The sequence below is a fragment of the Microtus ochrogaster genome, chromosome 2 (genome assembly GCF_000317375.1).
Source record: "Microtus ochrogaster isolate Prairie Vole_2 chromosome 2, MicOch1.0, whole genome shotgun sequence".
Taxonomy (NCBI): domain Eukaryota; kingdom Metazoa; phylum Chordata; class Mammalia; order Rodentia; family Cricetidae; genus Microtus; species Microtus ochrogaster.
This window is the reverse complement of record NC_022010.1, coordinates 34,579,678-34,604,458: the sequence shown is the minus strand read 5'-3', so window position 1 is coordinate 34,604,458 and position 24,781 is coordinate 34,579,678. Positions and strand designations below refer to the sequence as shown.

General features: G+C 41.9%; 1 protein-coding gene across 2 annotated transcripts in view; it reads right to left on the bottom strand.

Moving 5' to 3' along the window:
* Nucleotides 1-24,781, bottom strand: part of Lpp (LIM domain containing preferred translocation partner in lipoma) — a 600,182-nt gene that overhangs the window by 88,285 nt on the left and 487,116 nt on the right. For both annotated transcript variants that reach the window (XM_026785266.1, XM_013351721.2), the window contains one exon: nt 9,833-10,002. In XM_026785266.1, coding sequence (XP_026641067.1) covers nt 9,833-10,002 — 170 coding nt within the window. The remainder of the gene's footprint in view (nt 1-9,832; nt 10,003-24,781) is intronic.

Below are 24,781 nucleotides of genomic sequence, written 5' to 3'. Positions count from 1 at the left end.
TGAAGAGTGTAATTTCTGGACAGGCTGGGTCTCCTGTATCCAAGGCTAACCTTGAACTCCCAATCTCCCTGTCTTTCACCACCCTAACAGCTGGGATTACAGGTGTGTGCTGGCACATGTGGTTTATATGGTGCTGGGATTGAACTATGTTAGACCAGGACTCTACCAACGGATATAGACCATCAGCCAATTTCTATAATTAAAAAAGATGACGAGGGTTTAAGAATTTTTCTTAAATGGTCCTGGGTTCAGTGGCGAGGGAGGAAGGTGATTTTTTTCTTTTTTTTCTTTTCTTTTCTTTTCTTTCTTCTTTCTTTCTTTTCTTTTTCTTTCTTCTTTCTCTTTCTTTTCTTTCTTCTTTCTTCTTTCTTTCTTCTTTCTTTTCTTTCTTTCTTTCTTTCTTTCTTTCTTTCTTTTTTAGTTTTTTTTCGAGACAGGGTTTCTCTGTGGCTTTGGAGGCTCTTGTAGACCAGGCTGGCCTCGAACTCTCAGATATCCACCTGCCTCTGCCTCCCGAGTGCTGGGATTAAAGGCATGTGCCACCACCGACCAGCAAGAAAGGTGACTTCTATATTTAGGTTGAAAATTTTTTTTTCTGTCTTGATTTATTTCTACCACACTCAATTAATTCTCCACCTCACCCCTGCTTCTTCGTCCACCCCCCCCCCCACAGGATCTCTTCTAGCCTCGGTTGGTCTTGACACCACTGTTAGAGAGTATGCTTCAAGCTATCATACCTGACCTACTTTGTTTTCCTTTTCAAAAACAATCATCTGCAAATTCTAAAATACTAGCATTGTTTTTTTCAATAGCCAAAACGTTTTTGTGAACACACCCTTTCTTTAGGCAGCTTCTCTTATCACTATTAGTTATTTTTTTGTAGTCTCTCCTTACAGCTGGTAACGTTGTGACTTAGGCTCCAATCCATGTCCCTCTGCCCCTGACATGCATTTTCACCTTCCTCCCATCTTCAAAGGAGTCAGCCCCACAGATATGCACATTTGTTTATCTTTTCATTCCTTGTTTACTGGCTGTTATCTTTGCATGCCAGTTACTGGATTCATCAATGATTTCCTTTTAGATTTTTCTGTTTAGCTTTTTCTCCTTTGGATAGGGCCTCCATCTATAATCAAGACTGATGATGAACTTGCAATATGCCTGCTACACCTACCAGAATATAGGACTAAATTGTGTAGCCTGTGGCTTTCTTTCAGATTTTGACACAATAAATATTTTTCTAAATAATTCTCTAGATATCTGGGAAGATTAATTTCATTATTATATAGATTTAAGTAGTCTTATTAATGCTATTATCCAACTCATGTAATTGATTGGTCAAACACTGAAAGACAGGTGTTTTCCAAACCCAGGTGTCAGCATTTCACCTTGTCTTTCATCAACATTGTGTGTTCTACATTTCAGCACAGTGATGTCTACAGGATGGCCAGGGGCTGGTCCTCACTGGGGTATGAGATGCTCACCAACAACATCACGTCCTTTGGTCAATTTGATAGTTTTGTCCTGAATTGTACTTTGCTATTTGCATTATGGGATACTGATATTTGACTCTGAAAAATATTCTTTTGAAAATACTATAACTTAATTATACTAACTTATTGGTGTCTCTTTACCTATTTCTTTATTCTTTTACCCCCCCCCCATTTACACTTTGAGATAGAAGCCAGGGCCTTGCACATGCCAATGCTAAGCAAGTAGACAACACTCCCAAACCTCCTCCCCCTCCCCTTCTTTCTTTTTCTGAGACTGGGTTTCTCCGTGTAGCCCTGGCTGTCCTGGAACTATTCCTGTAGGTCAAGCTGGCCTCAAACTCAACAACCAGCAAGCATTTTTCCTGGCTCCGTGCTTTCCACACATCCATTTGATCTTGACCTCCCTTGTGTTGTTTCTATTCATGTGTTTACCTAATGGACCATTTCTCTGACTCACTGTCAGAAAGGGAATGGATTCTTCTAGAATGCCCATGGAACATTTAAGAGATTATTTCTGTAAAAGGCAAAGTATGATACACTGTTATACAAGGCAAGCAGCTAATTAGATGTAAGATGGGAGCCTCTGGCACAGGTGTGGCCGCATCCATAGCTACGTCCAAGCAAGCAGGCATCGAGGCAGAAGATGGACAGACATTCAGTAGAGTGCAGACATTATATAGAAGGATGTGATATTTTTCTTTTGCTAATTTTCTCTAATAAGCATATTAAAGGGGTGTTCTTAAAAAAGAATTGCTATCATTCAAAAGATAATTCTGGTCTCCACATTTCTCTATAATACCTAAAAAATAAGATGAAGTCTATATCTCTAAAATCCAGCTTGAATCAAATCCTAAAAAACAAAAACAAAAACAAACAAACAAACAAAAAACCCAACTGAAACACCATCTGGAAAGGTCAATAGAGCAAAAGCAGCCAGGAAGAAGGGATCTCAGCAACAACTGAGATTTCCAGTGACATATGTCAGACAGAAAGATTGGGACATAAGAACCAAATGTCAAGTTCTACCTCTGACCATTGTGAGTTCTGGAACTGAGAGAGAGCAGGGTTTTTCTGACCCTCAGTCTATTTTCTTTTTCTTTCTCTTCCTATTTCTCCCTCACCCCCCCTTTTTTTTGAGAAAGAAAAATCCTTGCCTTTCCCTTTTCTAAATACATTTTTAGTTATTTAAAACAATTTTTAAATTTAAATATATTTTGATCATATTCTTCCCCTCCCCCAAGTCCTTCTAATCCTCTCCCCCTTTGCACCCTACCAATTCTTTGTTTGTTTCTTTTGCTTTGCTTTGTTTTTTGAGACAAGGTTTTTCTGTGTAGCTTTGGAGCCTGTCCTGGAACTTGCTCTGTAAACCGGCGGCTGGCCTTGAACTCAGAGTTCCCCTTGCCTCAGCCTCCTGAGTGCTGGGATTAAGGGTGTGCACCACCACCGCCCAGGTGTGTCCTACCCATTTTAAGTCCTTTCTCAAAACAAACAAACAAAACAAACAAAAACCCAATACAATAACAATCCCACCCAAAAGAGGAGTATAAAAAAATACCCCCCCAAAACAGAACAAACTATGCACAAATAAAAGCACACATATACAAAATTGGAGTTCATTACAAGTTGGTCAACTACTCCCGAACATGAGACCAGCCCTGGAGTGGTCAATATACCTCCAAGTCACTCTATTGAAGAAAACTGATTTTTCTCTCTTTCATAAATGACAGTTCAGTTGATAATCTTTACCCTAGTGACTAGGTTTTCTTTCATTCATTCATTCATTCATTCATTCATGCATTAATTAAAAAAATAAATAAATAAAAGATAAACTATCACAATGAAGTTATACAAGACATACCAACGGAAGAAGAGCACAAAACAAGATATAAAAACCACAGACCCACTTGTTCGCACACTCAGGAACACCACACAAACATTAAACATGATGCTAGTGCAGAGGACAGGGTACAGACTTATGCAGGCCCTGTGTAAGCTGCTTCAGTCTCTGTGAGTTCATAGGCGTTCTGAGCCTCAGTTTTTCACTACTGGAAACTGCAGTGACAGGAACTAGAGCTATCTGCAAGGCTCCGTTGAGGATAATAGGAAAAAATATTAAAAGGCAAAACTATACTGTCGGGCAGATGCTATTTGTCACTCTGACTAAATTTAACTCTAAACATAAAATCATTTTTTTTTTTTATATTGAGATTCCAGGCATCATGAGCAGAGAGATTTGTGAACATTCAAGGAAAGACCAGGGACCGCAGCTTTTTTTTTTTTTTTTTTTCGAGACAGGGTTTCTCCATAGCTTTTGGTTCCTGTCCTGGAACTAGCTCTTGTAGACCAGGCTGGCCTCGAACTCACAGAGATCCCCCTGCCTCTGCCTCCCGAGTGCTGGGATTAAAGGCGTGCGCCACCACCGCCCGGCGGGACCGCAGCTTTTTACGCGTGATCTATAACGCTGAACGACACAACTCAGGCCGGTGGTCATCAATTCAAATCTTGAGCACAGAAGGCCTCATGACTTTAAGGTAGGTAGCCAGGGGCTGGCAGCATTCCTGGGTTTTCAGGAAGGAGAATGCTACTTTTAAGAGTGGTAACATGGACCTTGGGAAAAACCAGCTCAGAAGAACACTTTCTGGTCTTTACTTTGTCTTTTCCTTTGCTCACATCAAAGCCTCATGTGTAGCAGGGCCTAACAATCTTCCCTTGCCTATGGTAGTTCCAACAGGCACGCTGTACCATAACAGATGCTCAGGAATGGGAGGTATAACACCTAGGGTGCCTGTGGTCAAATCTCCTACGAGAGTGTTTTAAAGATGTTTCTCCTTCTTGAACCGCTTTTCTTATTATTGGGAGAGTGCCAGCGGGGTGACAGTAAGACACCAGGAATGAATGTGTCTAAGTGTGTGGGTGGCGTGTGCAGTCAGAGATGAAGGGAGGCAGAAGGAGACGCTTCCCGGTGAGGAGAGCAGAGGTGGGCGGTCAGGGAAGAGGGATGTTGGCGTGGATTTTTCAGATTCTGTCCCAACTCTTTGGTTCCTTTTCCAACGCCCACACGAGGCCCTGGTTCTAACTGCTTTTAAAACATTCCATTAGGAGGAACTTGAGTACATAAGGGACAGCTCTCCTGCAGAGGCACAAAAACTACCTCTTAATGGAGTTGAAAATTTACACTGCTTTAACTTGGCCATTTAGCGACATAAGAGAGAAAAAGGCTTCTAATGTGTAGGTCATTACCGTGCCAGGTCTGGTACCTTCAACTTTGTCTCCAAGGAGACTGGCTTGCCACTTCCAGAGGTCCTGCTAGCCATTAGGATTTCAATTCTAATAAAAATGCCTGTCCCACCTTTCCAGCCACTCTGTTCCAAAGCCCTGAATCACTGTTTCATAAGTGGGCTTTGGCTGAGATTTTCTGATATTTGTGTCGCTGGGCCCAGACTGAGTGCTGAGAAGAAGGCAAGTGTTCCTTTGTTATACTCTGGCTTGGGAGTATGCTCGCTCGTCTCAGTAAGATCAGAATGTCAAAGAAACAGGAGGCCTTGTTGATGCCCTTCATACCTGAAGACACAAATGGTTGTAAGCAAAGCACTGGTCCTCATGTGCCCTTGTGTTCCTTCTATGAGGCCAACTTCCAACATTTCTATATCAACAACAGCTAAGACATGCCCCATTGTGTGCTACAGCTTCTTGACCATATCACAATGACATGGTCACTTATCAGACCCATCCATTATGCAGCCAATAGTTTCATGACACAAAAAAGTAACCCACTTACTCATTCCTTATTGATGACATTAAGGAATTAGTATCTAACTTTATAAAAAAAAAAAAGAGCACTCTGGTCGTAGGAAGGTAAATGAGGTACCCATTGCTATAATCAGAGAGTTAGGGCCAAGATAGATAGATTCTATTTAATTCATTAGTGCTCTTCGTTTTAATCTGTTTATTATTCAAAACTATACTACTAATCAAAACCTGATCATTTATAAGATTTATTGACTTAACTACCAACAATACAAGCATCAGTTAAAATAATTAGGATGTAGTGTACTTATCACATTGACTCCAGTGAATAAATCTATCTAACAAAAAATAGTTTAACCAATGAACCCATTGTAATGGTCTTGTCAACCAGAAACAGCTTTCTAAAGAAATACGTGCTAGGCATGGTGGCGTGTCGAGCACCAACAAAGCTGAGGCAGGACAGCTCTGGGACCTAGGCTGTAAGTTTTAGGTCAAATCTGAGAACTGTAGGAAGGTAAAGCCAACACACTCAGTATTACGTCTTATTATTACTTGAGTTGGAAATCGAAATGAAAAAAATGCTAAGTCATTCGAAGGACATAAATATTTTACTCAATGTTCTTTAAGCATATTGCAATGACAGAAGACTGGGAAATATATCTGGCTTTAGAATGTAGTTCATAAACATAAGGTAAACCTAAACAGGTTAGAGGCTAACAGTGAAGAACGCTGCCAAGGCACACTGCACACATATTCAGACTGGGTTCATAAACAGAAAACAAGGGAAGTACACATGAAGAGCATAACATTACCCCAGTGAAGCAAATCCAACTGACCGCAGATGCTGGTGCACAATCAAGAGATCTTAAGGATATGTCCGAGTATACAAATACTAAATATAAATGTAATTATAGGCTTATCAATAACTGATTATGAAGAAATTGAATGTTTGTTTTACAAGCCTCACTCCTGGATCAAGAGTCAGACATGAGTGGTTGGTCCTTACAAAGAAATAATTAACTAAGCCACTGCCTTTGATGTTCTTATTCCATCAATTAAGTAAAAACAACAATAAAGCAAAGAGAAAAGAAACTCCCGTCTAAAGGATGCCCAGGGACTTAATTTTCTTGACTATCTTGACAATTTCTTTGGGACACCCATGTCCAGCAGCAAGACAAGAGGCTCCCTGCATAAATCACACAGACAGTATCTCTTATTCTAGAATTTTAGCTCCTGGAGAGAGACAAGGAGCCCTAGTGATGACTGTTTGACCAAGTCCACCTTCAAAACAAGTTTGTCCTAATTAACACTGACTTCCTTTTTCTCTATTCTCTCTGTAGGTTCAGCATGCAGCTTATTAGAACTGTGAAAGTTTCACAGAAGTTGAACTGCTAATACTTTTGAGGGCACAAGGCCTGTGTTGAACTCTGAAATCAATTTTGGACAGGAGGTCTTTGAGTAGAGTGGAATTGAATTCTGATAAGACTTAAATTATCTTTCCAAGTAGCTATGGAAAGATGTCATTAAAGAAGGGCCCCGACTACAGGTTCTTACGATGGGGAGAAATCACGGAGGAGATAGTAAAGTTCATTATTTGAATTCACACAGCTCTTCCAAGTGTATGATTGAATATCTCCCAGATAGTCTTCCTGGCTATAAGTGCAGTGCACGATACGCGACCGGAGCAGAGAGTTCTAGCATCCTAAATAATCTCAGATAGCTTATCCTTGCAACAGTCTGCATTCTGAGCCGATGCACTAGGAAACGATTAAAAATACAAAATTGAAGCCTTGTTACTCACCCAGGAAAGTAAACATTAAGGAAAAGAAAAAAAGGAAGATAGGTAGATCTAAGAAGCGAAACAGCTTCCTCTAGAGCAGAGGGAGTCTGAGTTTCACTGCACATGTCAGGAATGGTAAATAGGTCACCAAATCTAATTATAATTAAGTTCAAATGTAATGTTTGTCAATAGCTTTTCCTGAGCAGACCAAGGGTGCTTACAAAGATTCCATCTTAAGGAGTCTTTTGGGAAACCAGTGCCACCATTATCTACTATATGGATAAGACAACCAAGGTTTAGAAAGATCAAGTAAGTTGTCTAAGACGGAAAGCGTTGACTGAATCCAGTTCAAACTCATGTTCTCTGCATACTCTTACATGGTTTCTTAATACTGTATGTGAGACACTTGCTTAAAAAGCATAAAAATGAGCAGCTGAAGAAGTCTTCCACAAAAGCATTGCTACAATAGCAACAGTCAGAGACACAGTCAAAAAAAGGACCAAACAGGAGCTATAAAAAAAGTAACTGCCAGAGAAACCCTGTCTTGGGAAAAAAAAATGTAACTGCTCCATATCAGAAGCATGCTAGGGATTGCTTCTGCTGCCGCCAAATTTGCAGCAATGAAAAGATTTCACAACGGAGTCCTGAGCCATTAGAAAGTGCTGCCCACTTAAAAGAGGTCAGACTTATAAGAGGCCTTCCTCTTTCCAACAGATTCCAAAGGGTGGTACTTGAGCTGAATGACCTAAGAGGTGAGATTTTGTAGCCTAGACGTATCTTATGTAGACGATGCGGCTTCCAGAACAACATGGCATTTATGGTCTGAATAACTAAATACAATCAGTAGTGCCCAAATCACAGGACCAGAAGGACATGTGGCTAATACAGCCCTGGCTGTGTCCAGTGCTAAGCAGAAGTCACCTCTCTCCTGTATCTCTATTCTCCCTTCGAGAGAAGCTAGCAAGTGACCTTAAAATGGTTTATTTTCACTTTTTCTCCCACATCTTTAGCTGATGACAATATAATGACGCTACATGTGTTTACATTGCTCCTGGAAGAAAAACAAAATAAAATCAAACTTAAGAGATGCAATGTAATATTATATGAATATATATAAAACCTTAGTCATGGAAAACTGAGCTCTGCGCTGCACACCCCTGCGTTTCAATAAGTTCAATGGTCCAGAATATTGTTAGCAACTGGGCTGGTTAGTTTTGTGTCAACTTGACACAGGCTAAGGTCACTGAAAAGGAGGCAATCTCAATTAAGAAAAGGCCTCTTAAGACTGGGCTGTAGGCAAATTTATAGGGCATTGTCTTATATTTAGTGATTGGTGGGGGAGGGCCCAGCCTATTGTAGGTGGGGCCATCCTGGGCTGGTGGTCCTGGGTTCTGTAAGAAAGCAGGCTGAGTGAGCCAATGGGAGCAAGCCAGTAAGCAGCATGGCCTCTGCATCAGTACCTGCCTCCATGTTCCTGCCCTGACTTTCTTTAGTGTGGGACCGTTACCTGGGGATATAAGCTGAAATAAACCCTTTCCTCCTCAAGTTTCTTTTAGTCATGGTGTTTTGTCACAGCAATAGACACCCTCATTAAGACACCAACTGAGGCCGGGCAGTGGTGGCGCACGCCTTTAATCCCAGCACTCGGGAGGCAGAGGCAGGTGGATCTCTGTGAGTTTGAGGCCAGCCTGGTCTACAAGAGCTAGTTCCAGGACAGGAACCAAAAGCTACAGAGAAACCCTGTCTCAAAAAAAAAAATCCCCCCCCAAAAAAGACACCAACTGAGGCAGAAATGCCAATAACTCCAAACTCTGGAGACCCGCAGATTTCTGGGTCCAGTACCTTATTCTCAAATTTTCTTTTCTTTTTCTTATTTATTTTTAGGCTTTTCAAGACAGGGTTTCTCTGTGTAACAGCCCTGACTGCCCTGGAACTAGCTCTTGTAGAACAGGCTGGCCTTGAACTCACAAAGATCCACCTGTCTCGGCTTCCTGAGTGCTGGGATTAGAGGCATGTGCCACCACTGCCCAGCTCCTCAAGGTTTTTTAGTGTTGGAAGGGCTTGGCAGTGGGGACAACCAAGGCTGTTTTGTAGGTTTGCAAAAGGTACTACATTTCCCACAACTATGTTCCACATATAAATCACAGCCAGAACGACAGCAAAGGAATTTACTTTGGACAGAAAATCATTTTGTAATTCATCAAACCACGAGATCAGAAGGCAGCTTAGTAGATTAAAAAGCCATGTAAAATGCTGAGAAAATGTGACTTATGTTCAATCACTAAGCATAGGTTTCTTCTTTTAAAACAGAACAGCCTTACTACCTCAAGGTACTCTATAACAAAGAGGTTCTCTTCATCACAGACAACCTGGGGATAGGGGAACTAAAAATGATTCTGCAGAGATCATTAGCCCAGAAGTTTGGAAGACCACTGATGAATTCAGCCATCTACTGAGTCTTCTCCAAAGTACTGGGACTTCAAATGCAGAATGAGACTGAGTAACAGGACCTAGGACTTTGCCAACGAGGGACCTTTCGTATACATCACAGAGAACATACCGTTTCTACATAGAGGCCAGGAAACCTTTCTGGCAAACCGCTAATTGAAAGGCAACTGTCTCCCAACACAATTTTCTGACCTCCTATGATGCTAACTACACACACACACACACACACACACACACACACAGTATGGCAATTTATGCAGGTACACATCTTTTGAAGTTCAAAGCATTGATGGTGACATTTATGTGAAGTGACTGGTGTTTTTGTCAAAGAAGGCAAAGCAGATGAAGACCCAGTGTGGGGACTTACAATGTAGCAGGGCTCACAGTAGGCCTTCTTCTCCACAGCATAGAAAGGCTGTCCTCGGAGCTTGTTGTTACAGACGATGCAGGTGAAGCAATCCACATGGAAGACTTGATCCATGGCGGTGCATCCTGTCCCTTCCCCAACCACGTTCTCCCCACAGCGAGCACAGCGGCCTGCAAGATAAAGGGTTGCTTGTCACAGAGGAACTCCTGGATCATCCCAAAGAAGCCAAGGTGAGGGAGGCAGCAGGCTCATCCTGTAGCAGCTAGAGACACAGGACAAATGGTATTACTACACTAACCAGCAACCCCACCATGGTCTCCACTGCCATCACTGCACGAACTAGCTCATGGACGGCTAACATTTTCTTGAAGCTCTTGGGTCAACACATTTCCTATTCATGGCACTCTATGTGGATTTACTATTCTTACTCTAAAGACGGAGAAAGGTAAGTCACAGAAGATATTTAACTAATTTCATGCCCAAGCAGCCCTGCCTGAGTAGTGTCTACTCCAACCCCATGGCTGCATTGCCTGTTCTGGGCTCTGTATGAACATCGCTGCGGATCTGGCATTATGGAATATTATGGAGTGACTTCACACTGTAGAAGGCTTTCAGCACCCCGTCACATCGGACTGACAGCCACTTTACACTTGAAACTGGGAGGGGTAAATGTTTCAATAAGAAGAGATAAATAGATTTCTCTCGGGTTGTATTTGGTCCTGGAAATATTCCTTTGGATTCTGATGCAGGACTAGAGCAATCTATAAAACAATTAAACAAACAAACTTGAAGCATCATCAGTCAAACACCGGGAAGAGTTCAAGTCTTTAAAAATGATGGTCTGTATTCCAGTGGTGTTGTTGTGAAATTTCAGCATTGTGTTTTTGATATTAAAACAATTATGATAAACTTCTGTCCAAGAGTTCCCTTACACTTATTTTTTAGCGTCAGACACAGAATTAGAAATGCTCCTTCCAAGTCATGTACCTTTTCCACTCATAGTAAGAAAGCTAATTTCTTTCACTGGGCGCACTTTTTGTGGTTATTCTCAAAACAACAAAAACCATTCTCCAAACTTTATTGGTTTACTAAAAAAACTGAGTATGCTTTGAAAATTGATGGTATACCTCTGAGGATTTCATGCCAACAAATGACATTTTATTGTAGAAAACAGACTGAGAGGTGGGGCAAATTGACCAAGCCATGTGAATATTATTAAGAACCTGCTGATTTCCCTTGAGAAGTATAATTTTTATAATATAAACTAAGTATAAGTCAACGTACTTATTTTTCTATATTAACTTCTCTTTCAATAAGTCGAAAGATCACTTACTAGGATACTGAGAAGCACATAGGATCTATGAAACGTACTTTGCCAAAATAAGGACGAGATCGTGTGATGGCCATGGTGGCCGACTCGGCAGCAGAAGTAGCTGTTTGGGTCTTGACCATGAATGCTCAAAGTGTGGTTCATGGAATCAAGAGCCCGAGTTCATAAGGTATCTGCGGAGCTGGACAGCTACCCTGGGCCTGGAACAACTTTAATCACTAGCTTACAGGAAAAGCCCACTCTAGACAGGAATGTTTTGGTTTTCAATCTATTTAGCAGACTCCAGAGGTCTGCTCTTTGTCCAGTACGACAGTCTGCTTTTGTGTGACATCAAGAAGTGGACCAGTCACCATTAGTGCTTCTTACAGTGATTGTGGCAGCTTCCTATGTCCAACAATCCATGACTACATGTACGGCATGCTGTGGAAGAACGTCCTATAGAAATATGCAAGGGAAGTCACATCCAAGCAAGCTGTCTGGGAGTTTCCCGAGGAAACAGGCAATTGAATTTGACCTTAAAGAATGTTGACAGGTAGAGGAGGAAGGGAGAAAAACACTGCAGTTTTTCCCCAAAGAAAGGATGGATGTCTGTGGCTTGCTGGATGCAAAAACATTGTAGTGCCTGGTGATAGCAAAAGGTTTTGTCTGCTTGCCACCAAAGCAGATGGTCTGCATTCCCAGAAACAATTCCCTCTTTATGTCTGGGCAATATTCTCCCAGAGTAGGTCAGGCTAATGTGCTGGACCCAGACATGACCAGTTCTGTCACCCCCTGTATTGTTCCTGTTCTTGGGATAAATTAGGGAACCAGCCTCAAGGGCAGTCAGTCTGGCACCTTACGATTCACAGGCACAGAAAAAATCAGCAAAGAACAAAAGTTAAAAATAGCTCTACAAACCAGCAACAGAGAAAAGGTGCCCAAATGTTCTCCCTTTATATTATTAACAAAATTGTACAAACCGTTCCTTGGGGAGGGCATTCAGAATGCAAGGCGAGCGACTCAAGTATAGGGTATCCTTTAAGGTATCACGACCTTAATGCCCATCTTTTAGATAAAATTATCGGTGCTTGAAATAGGCACGATCAGAGGGATGGTTGACAGGCTTCAAGCCATCAAGGATAAAGGAAACACAGTTGACTAGGCAACAGGAGGCAGGAGCTCAGAAACAGGGCCAGCACCCAGAACTTCTGAGCAATGCTTAACAAACCAACTGAACCAAGGGCCTCCACACACAACAAGAGATTTAATATATTATTACTGTCTGTGCTGGCTTTGGAGCCTGTGCCCTTTTCTCCAGTTTCCCATGTGGAGCAACTTCCTTAAGGCTGACGAAACCAACTTTGTAAATCAGGTTTCCTTAGCCTGGGAGACTACAAGGGCTTCCTTATCGCTCTGAACCTGTGATTGTCTTACTGCTACAAATGGAAAGGCCTTATGGGAGTCTTAATAATTGAGCTAAACCCGAACAGCCAGACTATTTCAACTAAATAGTAGACAATATGTCAGTAGAGAGGGGCAGTCTAGAAAAGCCAACAGGCTAAGCAAGTAAAGTTATCAGCGAATAGGATTACTTTCATGCTTGGAGGTTGTGCTCACTTTTTAACTTGCAAAAAGAATATTTGATTTAAAAATACTTTCCTAATAATCACTGCAAGCAAAGGGCATTTTCAAGAAAGTGTATAAGAACTTTGGCCAGTACCTCACACTCTGCTGCATCTGCCTCCTCTTTCCAGCCCTTTCTGTCTCTTGCTAATCCCTTTGGTATCGGGCTGGCTAGTTTTATGTCAACTTGACACAAGTCATAGTCTGAGAGGAAGGAACCTTAATTGTGAAAATTCCTTCATACTATCATGCTGTAGTGGGACATTTTCTTAATGAGTGATTGATGGGGGAAAGTGGGTGATGCTACCCCTGGGCTGGTGATCCTGGATTTTATAAGAAAGCAGGCTGAGTGAGCTATGGGGAAGAAGGCAGTAAGCAGCACCCCTCCATAGCTCCTGCCTCCAGGCTCCTGCCCTGCTGGAGTTCTTGTCCTGACTTCCTTCAATGATAAACTGTGATGTGGAAGTGTAAGCAAAACAAACCTTTCCTTCCCAAGCTGTATTTGATCATAATGTTTTTATCAAAGCAATAGTAACCCAAAGACAGCTAGTCTAGACAGTTTCATTTCTATTTTTGCCTGTGTGCATGTGCATGTGCATGTGCACACATACACACACACACACACACACACACACACACACACACAATCAAGGACCCACAAGTGAGATAAAACATGAAATATCTGTCTTTCTGAGACTTAAATTAGCTTGATAAAATTATCTCCAGTTGTTTCGATTTTCCTACAAATGACATTACTTTGTTGTTGTTCTTTTTTTAAGTGAAACATAGGCCATGGAAAAATGCTGCTTCCTGGGCTGGTCCCTATTGCCTGATTTCCTTTTTCTTTTTAAAAACATTAATTAATTAATTTCTACATTTTAATTAAAATATAATTATCCTACTTCCTTTATCCTTTTCCTGCCTCCAGTCCCTCCCCAGTCCAGTCCACTCTCATAATGATATCCTCTTTTTCTCTATTACTGCTTCACACACACTAGACACACACAAACACAGACACACACTATACACACACTAGACACACTACACACACACTATACATACACTACACACATTACACACACACTATACACTATACACAGACACACGCGCCATCTTGTGTCCATTTTTGTTTGTGTGTGTGTGTGTGTATGTGTGTGATTGTGTGATTTCAGAGCTGACCACTTTGTATTGTATAACCAATCAGGGGCCACGCCTGGGTGAGGCTGTTGGTTCCGGTGCTCTCAGCATTCATTAGTGGCCTGGAGTTCTTTGTGTTGTAGGGCCCTCTGAGAGTGACATTCTCTACTCTTCTGCATTAGCAATTCTACTTAGAGCCGTTGTTCAAGTCTTATTTGTTTCTTGCATGTAAGTGTTCAGTCTGCATGAATGTTTATGCACCAAGTGGTGTGCCTGGTGTCTGAGGAGGCCAGAAGAGGGTGAATCCCCTGGAACTGTTGAGTCACATGGGGTTGCTTGGAAATCCAACCTGGGTCCTTTGGATTAGCAGTCGTGGCTCTTAATCCTGGAGCCATCTTTCCAGCCCCAACTTCATTCCTCCTCTGTTCAGACACCTAGGCTCATTACATCAATTCACTGCTGTGAACAGTGCTACCATAACCACTGATACGCACGTGACATGCTGCCTTACAGTCCTTGAGGTAAAGAGTGAACAGCAATACAATAACCATGGATATGCAAGGTCACAAGGGCATCTCCCTCTAGAGTTTGGGAAGGCCCTTAGGAGGGTTTATGCAGCAAGATACTAAGCAATGATGCACTAGCAAGGTACCATCCTGGAAGCACACAGGGGTCTTGACAAGTCAACAACCTTGCCAGTGTCTTATGTTGGAAAACCCAATCTCTAGATCTATAAAGAAATCTTTGTGCTTTACAAATTATCTAATCTCAGCTATTATGTCATAGCAGTATAAAATAGACTATTAACATTGTGTGGCTACTAAAAGATTTCTGCCTTCCAGTTCCTGCTCCAAGGGGAGCTACAAATTTAAATCACAAAAAGGCAAAAATGCATGTTTTAAGTACAATCTCCCGAAATTCTGGCTCATCTGGAATTGTACATAAGACCATCTCCCCCTTCATCAAAGGAACTGGCAAGGGAATAACCTTGTGAATGAGCTGAGAAGTAGGTAGCAGAGCTGACCTTTAAGGGATCCAACAGCGATCTATGAGTCAGCTAAAATGACCCTGATATACAAGGCCGGCACCAGTGGCAGATGACAGTCTCAATTGGCACAATCTCTGCAGGAAGCCAATTAGTCTCCTTGTCTACTTCAAGACCCAATGTCTAGAATGTGCTCCTGAGAGGCTTCAGACAGGCCCCGAATGTGGAGGGTGTTGATTATCTCATTCAATCTTCTTATTAGTAACACAGAACATAGAACAAATGCTAAGCGAGACACTGACTTGAGTAAGATCCCGTAGCAATCAATGGCAGAACCAGGACTGAGCCCCAGGCCCTTGAGCTCCTTCAGCCTGTGCACACTCTCTTACAAAAATGCTACATCCCGTCGGGGTGTCTTTGACCTATCAGGTGCAATTTCCTGAGCATGCGCAGTTTTCCCCTCTCTCTGATAAAAACATTTCTTTGAGATACTGCCTGGGCTGCTGCTAAAGTCTACCAGGATGATTCCAGAACCAGTGATACTCCTGGACCATCCACGCCACCATGATCATTTCATTTTCTCAGAAGCAGGTTGGCACACTGCAGACTTATCTGCTGGGTACTGAAGCCTGGAGTCATGGTAGCAGGATGGGATGGAGATCTGAGTCAAGAGCACAAGGTTCCAGGCCCGGTTCGGCCACATCCGGAGTGTGAACTGTTTTACACAATATTGTTAAATAGTCACTTGACGGAAGGCTTCCCATTTTGTGTTTTCTGTTAAATGAACGTAAAGTACAAGAGTAATTGTAAATTTCAGGGTAGAAGAATTGGGTTTGGTCTAGATATACCATACATATGACCTTAAGCAAGCTACGTCACCTACTGGAGCCCTATATACTACAAGAGTTTCAACCTTAGTCGGAGATATCTGCAGGTAGTATGGAGAAGAGGCTCTCTCTCCCCGCTCCTCCTCTCTCTTTTTTCTCCTGTATAATATACACACACTCACTTATGTGTATTATAAAATATGAATTCCTCTAAGATATATTGTTGTAAATACGGAGATGGAACACATATACAAAAGAGTAAAGTGTCCACATATATCTATGGTTTCTATTAGGGGACCACACTGTAAGGGAAGCTTATGCAAAAACCATTGCGTGCAATGTAGGGATGATGAGAGTAGACAGATTTTGAAACACTAGCAATGTCATTTGTGTTCTCAGTGGAGTGGGTCAGTGAATACCATGCAGAGCTGGCATGAGAGACCTCTGGGCATGGAGTCTCAGGACCTCAGGCCCTCACACGCATGCATCTCTGTAAATTCCTCTTTGCTCAACTGCCATCTGTATCTGATTCCATCTCCAGCACTTGCTTAGCAACACGGAGCTCTCCAAGTGCTGAAGTGACGTCTGGGGAACAGTTATTAATATCCGTATGTATGCACACAGTATGTGAAAATATGCAGGATTCAAAGTGATTAGTGTATTACGTGGAGGTAATACTTCCCACCGGGACCGAGCTCCTGGAAAATGCTCCCCTCACCGCTCCTGATTCCCATCGCCCGCTATCACTCACCGGAACATTTGGGACAAAAATGGTGTCAATTTTAAGAAAACACACTTCTCAATTTCTTTGTTAACATCTGAATAAAACATGAGGAGGTTTCTACTTCCCCCTTCTCTTTCATTCAGAGACTAAGTCCCTTCACAGTCTTGCTTTGGATGTGAGAGAAAATAGCTGTCCTTCTTCGCCACCTTCAGATTGGCAGAATTGCTTGGTTGTAAATATAAAAGATTGAAAATATTCTAATGAACTTTGCTGGCACTCATATTTCCTGAGCTACAAACAAATGCTTTATAGAAGAAAACAGAAAGAAATCGCCAGAGCTGATCAACCTGCAAGAACGTCAGAGACACCGGCAGGAGAAAGGCACAGATAGAAATTCTCTAGGAAGAACTTGGTTGGGCGCAAGGAATGCTTCATGGACCATGCGAGACCTTGGGAAAAGAAACATTTCCTAGGAGTCATACAGACCTGGCCTGATAACACCCCCTCTGTCCTGCTTTCTGTTGCTGTGGTAAACAGTGTGACCAAGAGCCATCTGGGGAAAGAAGGGCTTATTTCATGTTGTTGTTTACAGTGTATCATTAAAGGAAGCCAAGGCAGAAACTTAAGACAGGAGCTTAAAGCGGGGAAACTTCTAGGCTTCAGGCTCATCCTCAGCCACTTTTCTGTAATAGCTTTTGTCATCCTGACACAAATCTAGACAAAGCTATCTGAGGAGAACAAGTCCCTGTTGAGGAACTACCTCTATCATATTTGCTGTGGGTATGTCCAGGAGGCATTTTCTGGAGTAACGAATGATACCTGATGGCCCAGTGCACTCTGGGTGGTGCTATTCCCCCCTTCCCCACAGGTAGGCCTGGGCTGTCTAATAAATGTAACTGAGGAAACCAATGGCAGAGCAAGCCAGTAAGTACCATTCCTCCATGTTAGACTGTAACCTGTAAAGCAAGTAAGCACTGTTCCTTGCCCCCCAAGTTGGTTTGATTTTGGTCAGCAACAGAGAAACAATCTGGGAGTTTCCAGGTTTTCTTTCTTTTCTTAAGACAGGGTTTTACTATTTAACCCAGGCTGGACTGGAACTCATTATGTAGGCAATGCTGGCCTTGAATTTGCAGGGATTTGCTGGCTTCTACTTCTACTTCAAAGGCAGGCATGACCAGGTATCTGGTCATCCACCTTTCTTATACAGCCCAGGCCCACTTGGCTAAATGACAGTACAATAAGCAATGCCCTCTAAATCCATCCCCGTCACTGAAAAAATATATATAGAAATCAAGAGCTTCTTTTAAGGGCTTCTTCTTACTTCAGCTTTTCATTCTAAGACACATTTTGTAAGAAAAGCACACAAACTGAATTAAATCAAGATTATCCCAAGGTACAGAGAAAATCAGTCCGTGGCAATTTCTGCATAGCCTTTTAAGACTCCACATTTTTAAAATGTTATGGAAGTTATGAAATTAAAAGCAAACAAACGAACAAAGAAGAGCACCTGGAAATGGCCATGTTCTATTGATATTAGTGAAGGACTTCTCAGCAATCCCTACTGTGCTAATGTTGTTCCCGTACTCGGGCTATCATGTTCAGTAAACACAGCTAATTTTACGAGATGACTAACACCCACGAGCCTAATAGAGAGCCAAATCAAAGAACCTCCCTTCCTGAGCTTAGCTGAAACTCAGACACTAGAGAACGCTTAACACTACACAGAGAAACCAGTCATGTCTTTTTGTCTTACTATGGGCTATTATTTGAAGTTCATCTTGGGCAAGAGTTGCACACAGGGAGTACAAAGTTGAAGGTCTTTAGTGACTATTTGGACCGTCAACACAGCTTGGCATTGTCAACATTCTACCGAGTTCAAAGTGGAGACAGTTACAACAAATACAGCTTGCTTTATTTCTGAAACAAACTGTGCACATATTTGTGGCCACACTACTAATTAACCTGTAGATTGTTCCTTTCATCTCCTCAGTGTGTTATTCTCCCCTCGTTACAACATGCTGGGGTTAGTCTGTTGCCATCTGGAATGCATTCAAACTGTTCTCTTATAGGCACTGGAGAGAGAATGGTAGGAGTGGTTAAGACACTGAAGAGCTTGACTTTGTAGCAGGATTAAAGGAGCTATATATGCAACGCGACGAGGCTGGAGGATGACTAAGGAGTGCCATGATGCCGGTCTATAAATATTCGAAAGGTGTAAACACCGAGGAATAATTTCGCTTGCTGCAGGTGGTACAACCAAGAGAGAGGGTGTCACAGGAGCGAGAGATGATGTTTATTACAGAAACTTCAAGAGCTTCAAATGCTATCCATGGGATGTGCGAAACTGAAACCGGATGAACAGCTAGCGTCAAGAGCAACAAGATGGGAGGCTTGGCTCTATCATCCAGAAAAAGATGGTCATTTGAGCACCTGGAGCCACAGTCTCGCTTTCGTAAGCTAGTAGGTGACCGAGGAAGATTTAGAGGGTTTCCAGTGTTGTTAGAATGATGATTCCCAAGGATTGGGAGGTCCTACTATCTGGTAAAGGAACCAAGAGAGAACGTACAAAAGAGAGTGGTGAGCCTCTTCATCCATCTTGTTTACGCCATCCCTTTCCTTAGGATAGTTTTTGAGGACCTCACCATCTTCAAAAGTTTGTATATGAGATTTACGGAGTTAAAAAGTTTGAACAATGTAATTGAAACAATTCTTACTCGAAAGAGCCTAGACTATTTAGAACAGCTAAGTTGTACTTGCATGAAATATTTATTGACCTATTCTATTCATGTGGCCTCCCAGCAGACAGCAGTGACCTCCTTCCACAGCTTAAAAAAAGGGGTTGTAAAATGCTTCTCTCATTTTCCATGTATCCTGAATTTCCCCTTCTTCTTGCTAAACCCATCTCATCAGCGTCTTGGGTCTAATCCAAGCCCGCTGTTTGAGAGAATTTCGTTTGTACCTGACTCTTGTGGTCTTTGTATGTGGTTCTGTAATAATGCCCCACATATTCCATATTGCTACTCCCCCAGAACTGCACTCAAAATACAACTCTGAACACAGGCTTGCTAAAAAAGCACAGAAGAATAAATGGATACTCATTCAATTTCTAATAAGATTGAAAATATTTTAATAGAGCCGTTATTGGGCATGTAGCAACCATTCTTAAAGACATGTCGACAGAATAGACAACATAGACTACAAACACTCAAACTAACAAATACCAAGTGGTTATACACAGGTCAGGCATCAGAAGTCACTAGGAAGATAAAGATAAATGGAACCTGGCATCTACCTTCCCTAGAACACACGGGCACACAGGTACAACCTAATATATGGAACCAATCAGATAAGGCGTAGGAGAGGGAGAGCCGAAAGTGGAAAATTTAGTAGAAGGGGAAAAAGATGGAAGGCACAAAGCACTTTAACAAATCACACAGTGAGTGAGAGCACCTAGCAGTCTGGACCGATTGGTGTGAGAGAGGAGAGGGACTGTCAGCAGCCATGGACCCAAGGCAGGCCAGAGAGGGTTTTCTATAGCAGACTAAGCAAGTGGATCTAAGTGGATGTAGCCAAGTGGATATAAGCGGTTTTAAGTCACAAACATACATGACTACATACACGCTTTAATAACTCTAGATTTAAAGTGAAGGAATGACTACAGAGGAACAAAGAGGTTGAGAGATGAGTTTAAAAGCCACTGTGATATTTCTGTAGAGAGGAAAGAAAAGTAGAAGAGAAATGGTTTACTGCCTTTTATCTGCCTACCTACCAGCTAAGCCTTATCTCCTTTAATCTGCAGACTAAGACAAAGGCAGCCCCCAAAAAGTTAAATGTCATTTACCAACACACAGTCAATACAAGCAGAGCCAACACTTGCTCATCAGTCACCCAAAGCTAAAAACCACACTGTCTATTCTGCCTAGCAATACAGGCTGGTACTGGCAGCTGACGGCATGGTTGGGGAAGAGGGAGTCACTTAAAAAGTGTTTCAAAAATATACAGGGCAAGGGGACAGACTAAATGGGCAAAGAAGGAAAAGCGAGGGACAGTTTCCACATTCCTATTGTGGACATAGCTTTGTGGGCGACCAGAGAGGTGAGGATAATTAAGGGCTTTCTCTCACCTGTGCATTTGTGGCTATGCCTTTGCCGGTGAGTATATGGGTGTATATATAGGTAGGTACATTTCCAAATATTTATGGCTGTTGTGGTATGTGCGCGGTGGTAGTTCAGTAATTGTAAGTAAAATAGTAAAACTTACCATGAAGAATGCTATTTGAGAGAGCAAGCTCGATATCACCCAGTTCCCACTAGCATGCAAATGCCTTCGCACTACCCCAATAGTTGGCAAGCGTGGAGGACACACACAGCCATGTGCACGTGCACACACCCCAAACAAACAGACTGACCTGACCAGATTCGAATAGAAATCTGGTCCTCAAAATAGCTTAGGTACCCAAACGAGGCAACATCAGGATGGGAAACCGGTCACTGAAATTCGCCTACTCAATGCAGTCCCATCTGTGACAGGCTTCCCCTTGGTCCTCCGTGCAGCAGGAAGGACTTGCAGGCCTCTGGAGATGTTGAGCAGCGCGCCTGGGATGTTACAGGTGGGATGCTGCCTCAAGGGAAGCTATAGGGAATCCCGTCTAATTAAGAGTCTCCTCAAACTTTGGAATTTCCATGACGAACCCTTTCTCCTGTGTGTTACTGGCTGATTCTCAGGGAGAAACAAAGGAGAGGCACCGTGTCTTCTACCTAGCCAGTTCACCCATAACACACAGATTAGGCAGTGGGTCAATAGTCTACTGTCCAGTACACCTGCATACTTTCCCCTTCACAGACCCAACCAAAGCAACTTCAACAGAGGAAAAAGTAAAACACGGACTCCATTTATACTCAAAGGCTTCTTTAGCTATCTGCCTTTAACAGGGCATAACCAATCAATACCCATGGCCTCATCCCTGCTTTTTGAGCTGCTGGAATCACTGCATTTGATCCCAGATCTGTTCCTGACAGTTGAAGCTACTATTGCAATTCTGATGAACTCAGCATGAGTAAGGGTCTCGATCCCAAACTATAGTGGAGGGAGGGAGGGAAAGATGGAGGAAGGGAGAGAGAGAGAGAGAGAGAGAGAGAGAGAGAGAGAGAGAGAATGTGTCAGGTTCTTAGAATCTAAGTTGAATGGATTGGAATAGTTTCACCAAGATATTTCACTTAGGTAACCAAGGCAAACTGTTCAATTGGGTTTGTGCAAACAAACTTTAAAATATTAGAGGGAAAAGCACGAACATCTCAAAGCAAGGTGCATCACATCTCCATGAAGGTTTTTAAGTTCTTCCTCTTTTCTAAAGATGGTCCAGGCGGTGTAAGCACATGAAGCAATGACGCAGTATGGTTGGCTCACACTGAGACAAAACTGCTAACCCTCACTTAAGGGTATCAGTGCTTCTACCTTCTGCAAAACACATCGGAAAAATATGTGCCTGCTTGCATGTGTGTGTATCAAGTGCATGCAGGTGCCTCCAGAAGCCAGAAGAGGGCATCAGATCCCCTGGAACTGCAATTAGGGGGCTGAGAACAACTCAGGCTATGAGTTAGGAACCACATCTGGGTCCTCTGTAAGAGCAGAAAGTTTTTTTATTTGCCGAGTCCTACTATACTTTTGAGTATACTATACATGCTATAACTGAGCCCATTTTAAGTGAGCATTCTAATTACTCTTAATAAGTATATAGGCTATGGCAATCACCATGCCCAAGCCAGAGCACACTTCTATGAGCTTGTCATTGCTCCCAACTCCCAGCAAGCCACTGTTCTTTTGCATATTATCACCTCAGAGAGACAAGTCCTATTTTGTGTAAATATGTTGCAGTTCAGCCTTTCACCTACAGATGGAGTTGTACTTAAAAGGACACTGCTATTTTTTTGTCAATTCCAAAGCTGCTACCAACTGTTGTGTGCAAATCTATGTGAAAATGGTTTTTGTGGTTTGCTTCAGGCCAACACTTAGGAGAAAATCTGGGTCATGTTGAATGTGTGTTTAATGTTTAAAGACACTACGGAGGTGTTTATAAAGTATCCATCGTACTGTGCCCTCCCCAGAACTGCATGGGAATGAATCCCAGCTGTTTGGTGTTTCCGTTCACACTTGGGATTGTCAGTGCGTCAATTATCCTCTATTTGAACTGGTTACTAATTCATGTATGGGGACTCCATGGGAATTTACTTCTCTAAGGCCACAGATATAGAGCATATTTTCAGTTGATTATCACTTTGCCCACTTTTAAATTGTGTTCCCTTTGTTTTTAATGAGTCATCAAAGTGCTTTCTATACTTTAGACACACACACACATTTTTAGATGCGTGCATGTATGTCTAGATGCATAGGTTGGTATTTCATTTTTCAATGCTTTCTTTTGGGAAACAGACTTTAGAATTTTCTGCTTTTCTTTTTTTGAGGACAGGGTCTTCTTACACAGTCCAGGCTGATAGGGATACAGTTTTTGGTCATCTTGTTTCAGCCTCCCATGTCCCGGGACCTCAGGCTTAAAGCACCATGCCTACTTTGTAGAATGTGGATGAAATAGAATTCATTCTTTTTCTTTTATGGATTTTTTATAATATATCATATATTAAACCTTTTACTGCCCTAAATTCATAAGACCTTTCTGGGAGTTTTTATTTCATAAAAACTTTATAATTTTGACTTTTATATCTAGTTTTTGATTAAAAAAAACACATAAGACTTCTATAATTTAAAGTAAAAAATACCACTGACCAAAATAAAAGAACACTTAGATTAAGGAATAGCTACATCACATCTATAGTTTGGAAGTCCTTTTAAGGTGTCAATTCTTCTCATTTGATGTATGTGAGTAATCTTATGGGCTTTTTAAAAATATAATTTGACAATTCACTTCTAAAATGCAAAAGGATACAAAATAGTCCAACCAATTTGACAAGAATAACAGAGCTGGAAGATGTTTTGTCCTCAGCCTCTATCTCCAGCAAAAGGAAACTCAGGCAAGGAGCTGCTGCTCAGGCTGGTATTGAACTTGTAACATTGTTACCGTAGCCTCAAAAGTAGTGGAGCCGCACAGCCACCTACAGCTTCCTAGAGGATGTAAGCTGCAGGAAACCAAGTTTTCCCATAAGGCACTGACAACTAAGGCACAGGGTACTGACTTGCACAGACAAGGCAGAGTTTCAAACCTGGCAGGGGGCAGTGACAAAATCCCTTTAATCCCAGCACTTGGGAGGCAAAAGCAGGTACATCTCATGAGATCAAGGCCAGCCTGACCGTCATAATGACTTCTACATTCACAAGAGCTACACAGTGAGATCCTGTCTCAAACAGACGAAAACCAACAACAATAATAACAACAACAACAACAACAACAACAACAACAAAGAGGAACACATGGGCTGGAGAGACGTCTGGGGGCTTGCTGCTCTCCCAAGAGGATCCATGTTCTGTTCGCAGCACACAACCTTGGTTACAGGAGATCTAATGTCCTCTTCTGGCCTCTGTAGGCACTAGGCATACACATGGTGCACATGGATGCATGAAGGGCACATGTATGTATGTAGGCACACATAAACAGTGTAAAATAAAAAATATTTTTAAAAGTCTCACATTTAATTATGTAATACTCTCCAGATTAATTTCTTTCTCAAATCTGCTCATTTCCTAAATAGAATTGTGTATGGTCATGAAAACAGACTAGTGAGAGGATCAGCAACAGATTTTATATTTTATCAGTAGGCAATAATTAATACTTCATTTTTATATTAAACAAACATAAAAACCCAGACAATTTTTCTTTAATTTTTCTTATTTATTGACTTAAGTTTTTTTTTTCATAGAATATAGTTCGATAATATTTCCCCCTCTCCAACTTTTTCAAGATCCTCCCCACATCAGTACCCACATAACTTACCAAACCAAACTAAAACAAAAAAGCACACAAAAAAATATGGGGTCAATTTTGTGTTGGCCAACTACTCCTAAGCATAGGTCCTGCCTTCGAGGCTGCTTGATATACCTCGCGATACCAAATAGAAGTGATTTTTCTCTCCTAGCTGCTATCAATTGCACATAGCTTTTGGTTAGGGATGGGACTGTGTGGTCACTTTCTGTTCTTTGTGCTGGGACTCTGTATGGCTTGAGCTTCTTCTGCCAGTCTTGTGTGTGCTGTTATTACAGCCTGTGTAAATTCATATGTGTATCAGGCCTGTTGTAGCTGGGAGATACTGCTTTCTAAGAGTCGTCCACTGCCTCCGACTCTGTCTCCTCTTCCGCAAACATTCCTGTGACTTGAGGGGAAGGGTTTATTTTTTTT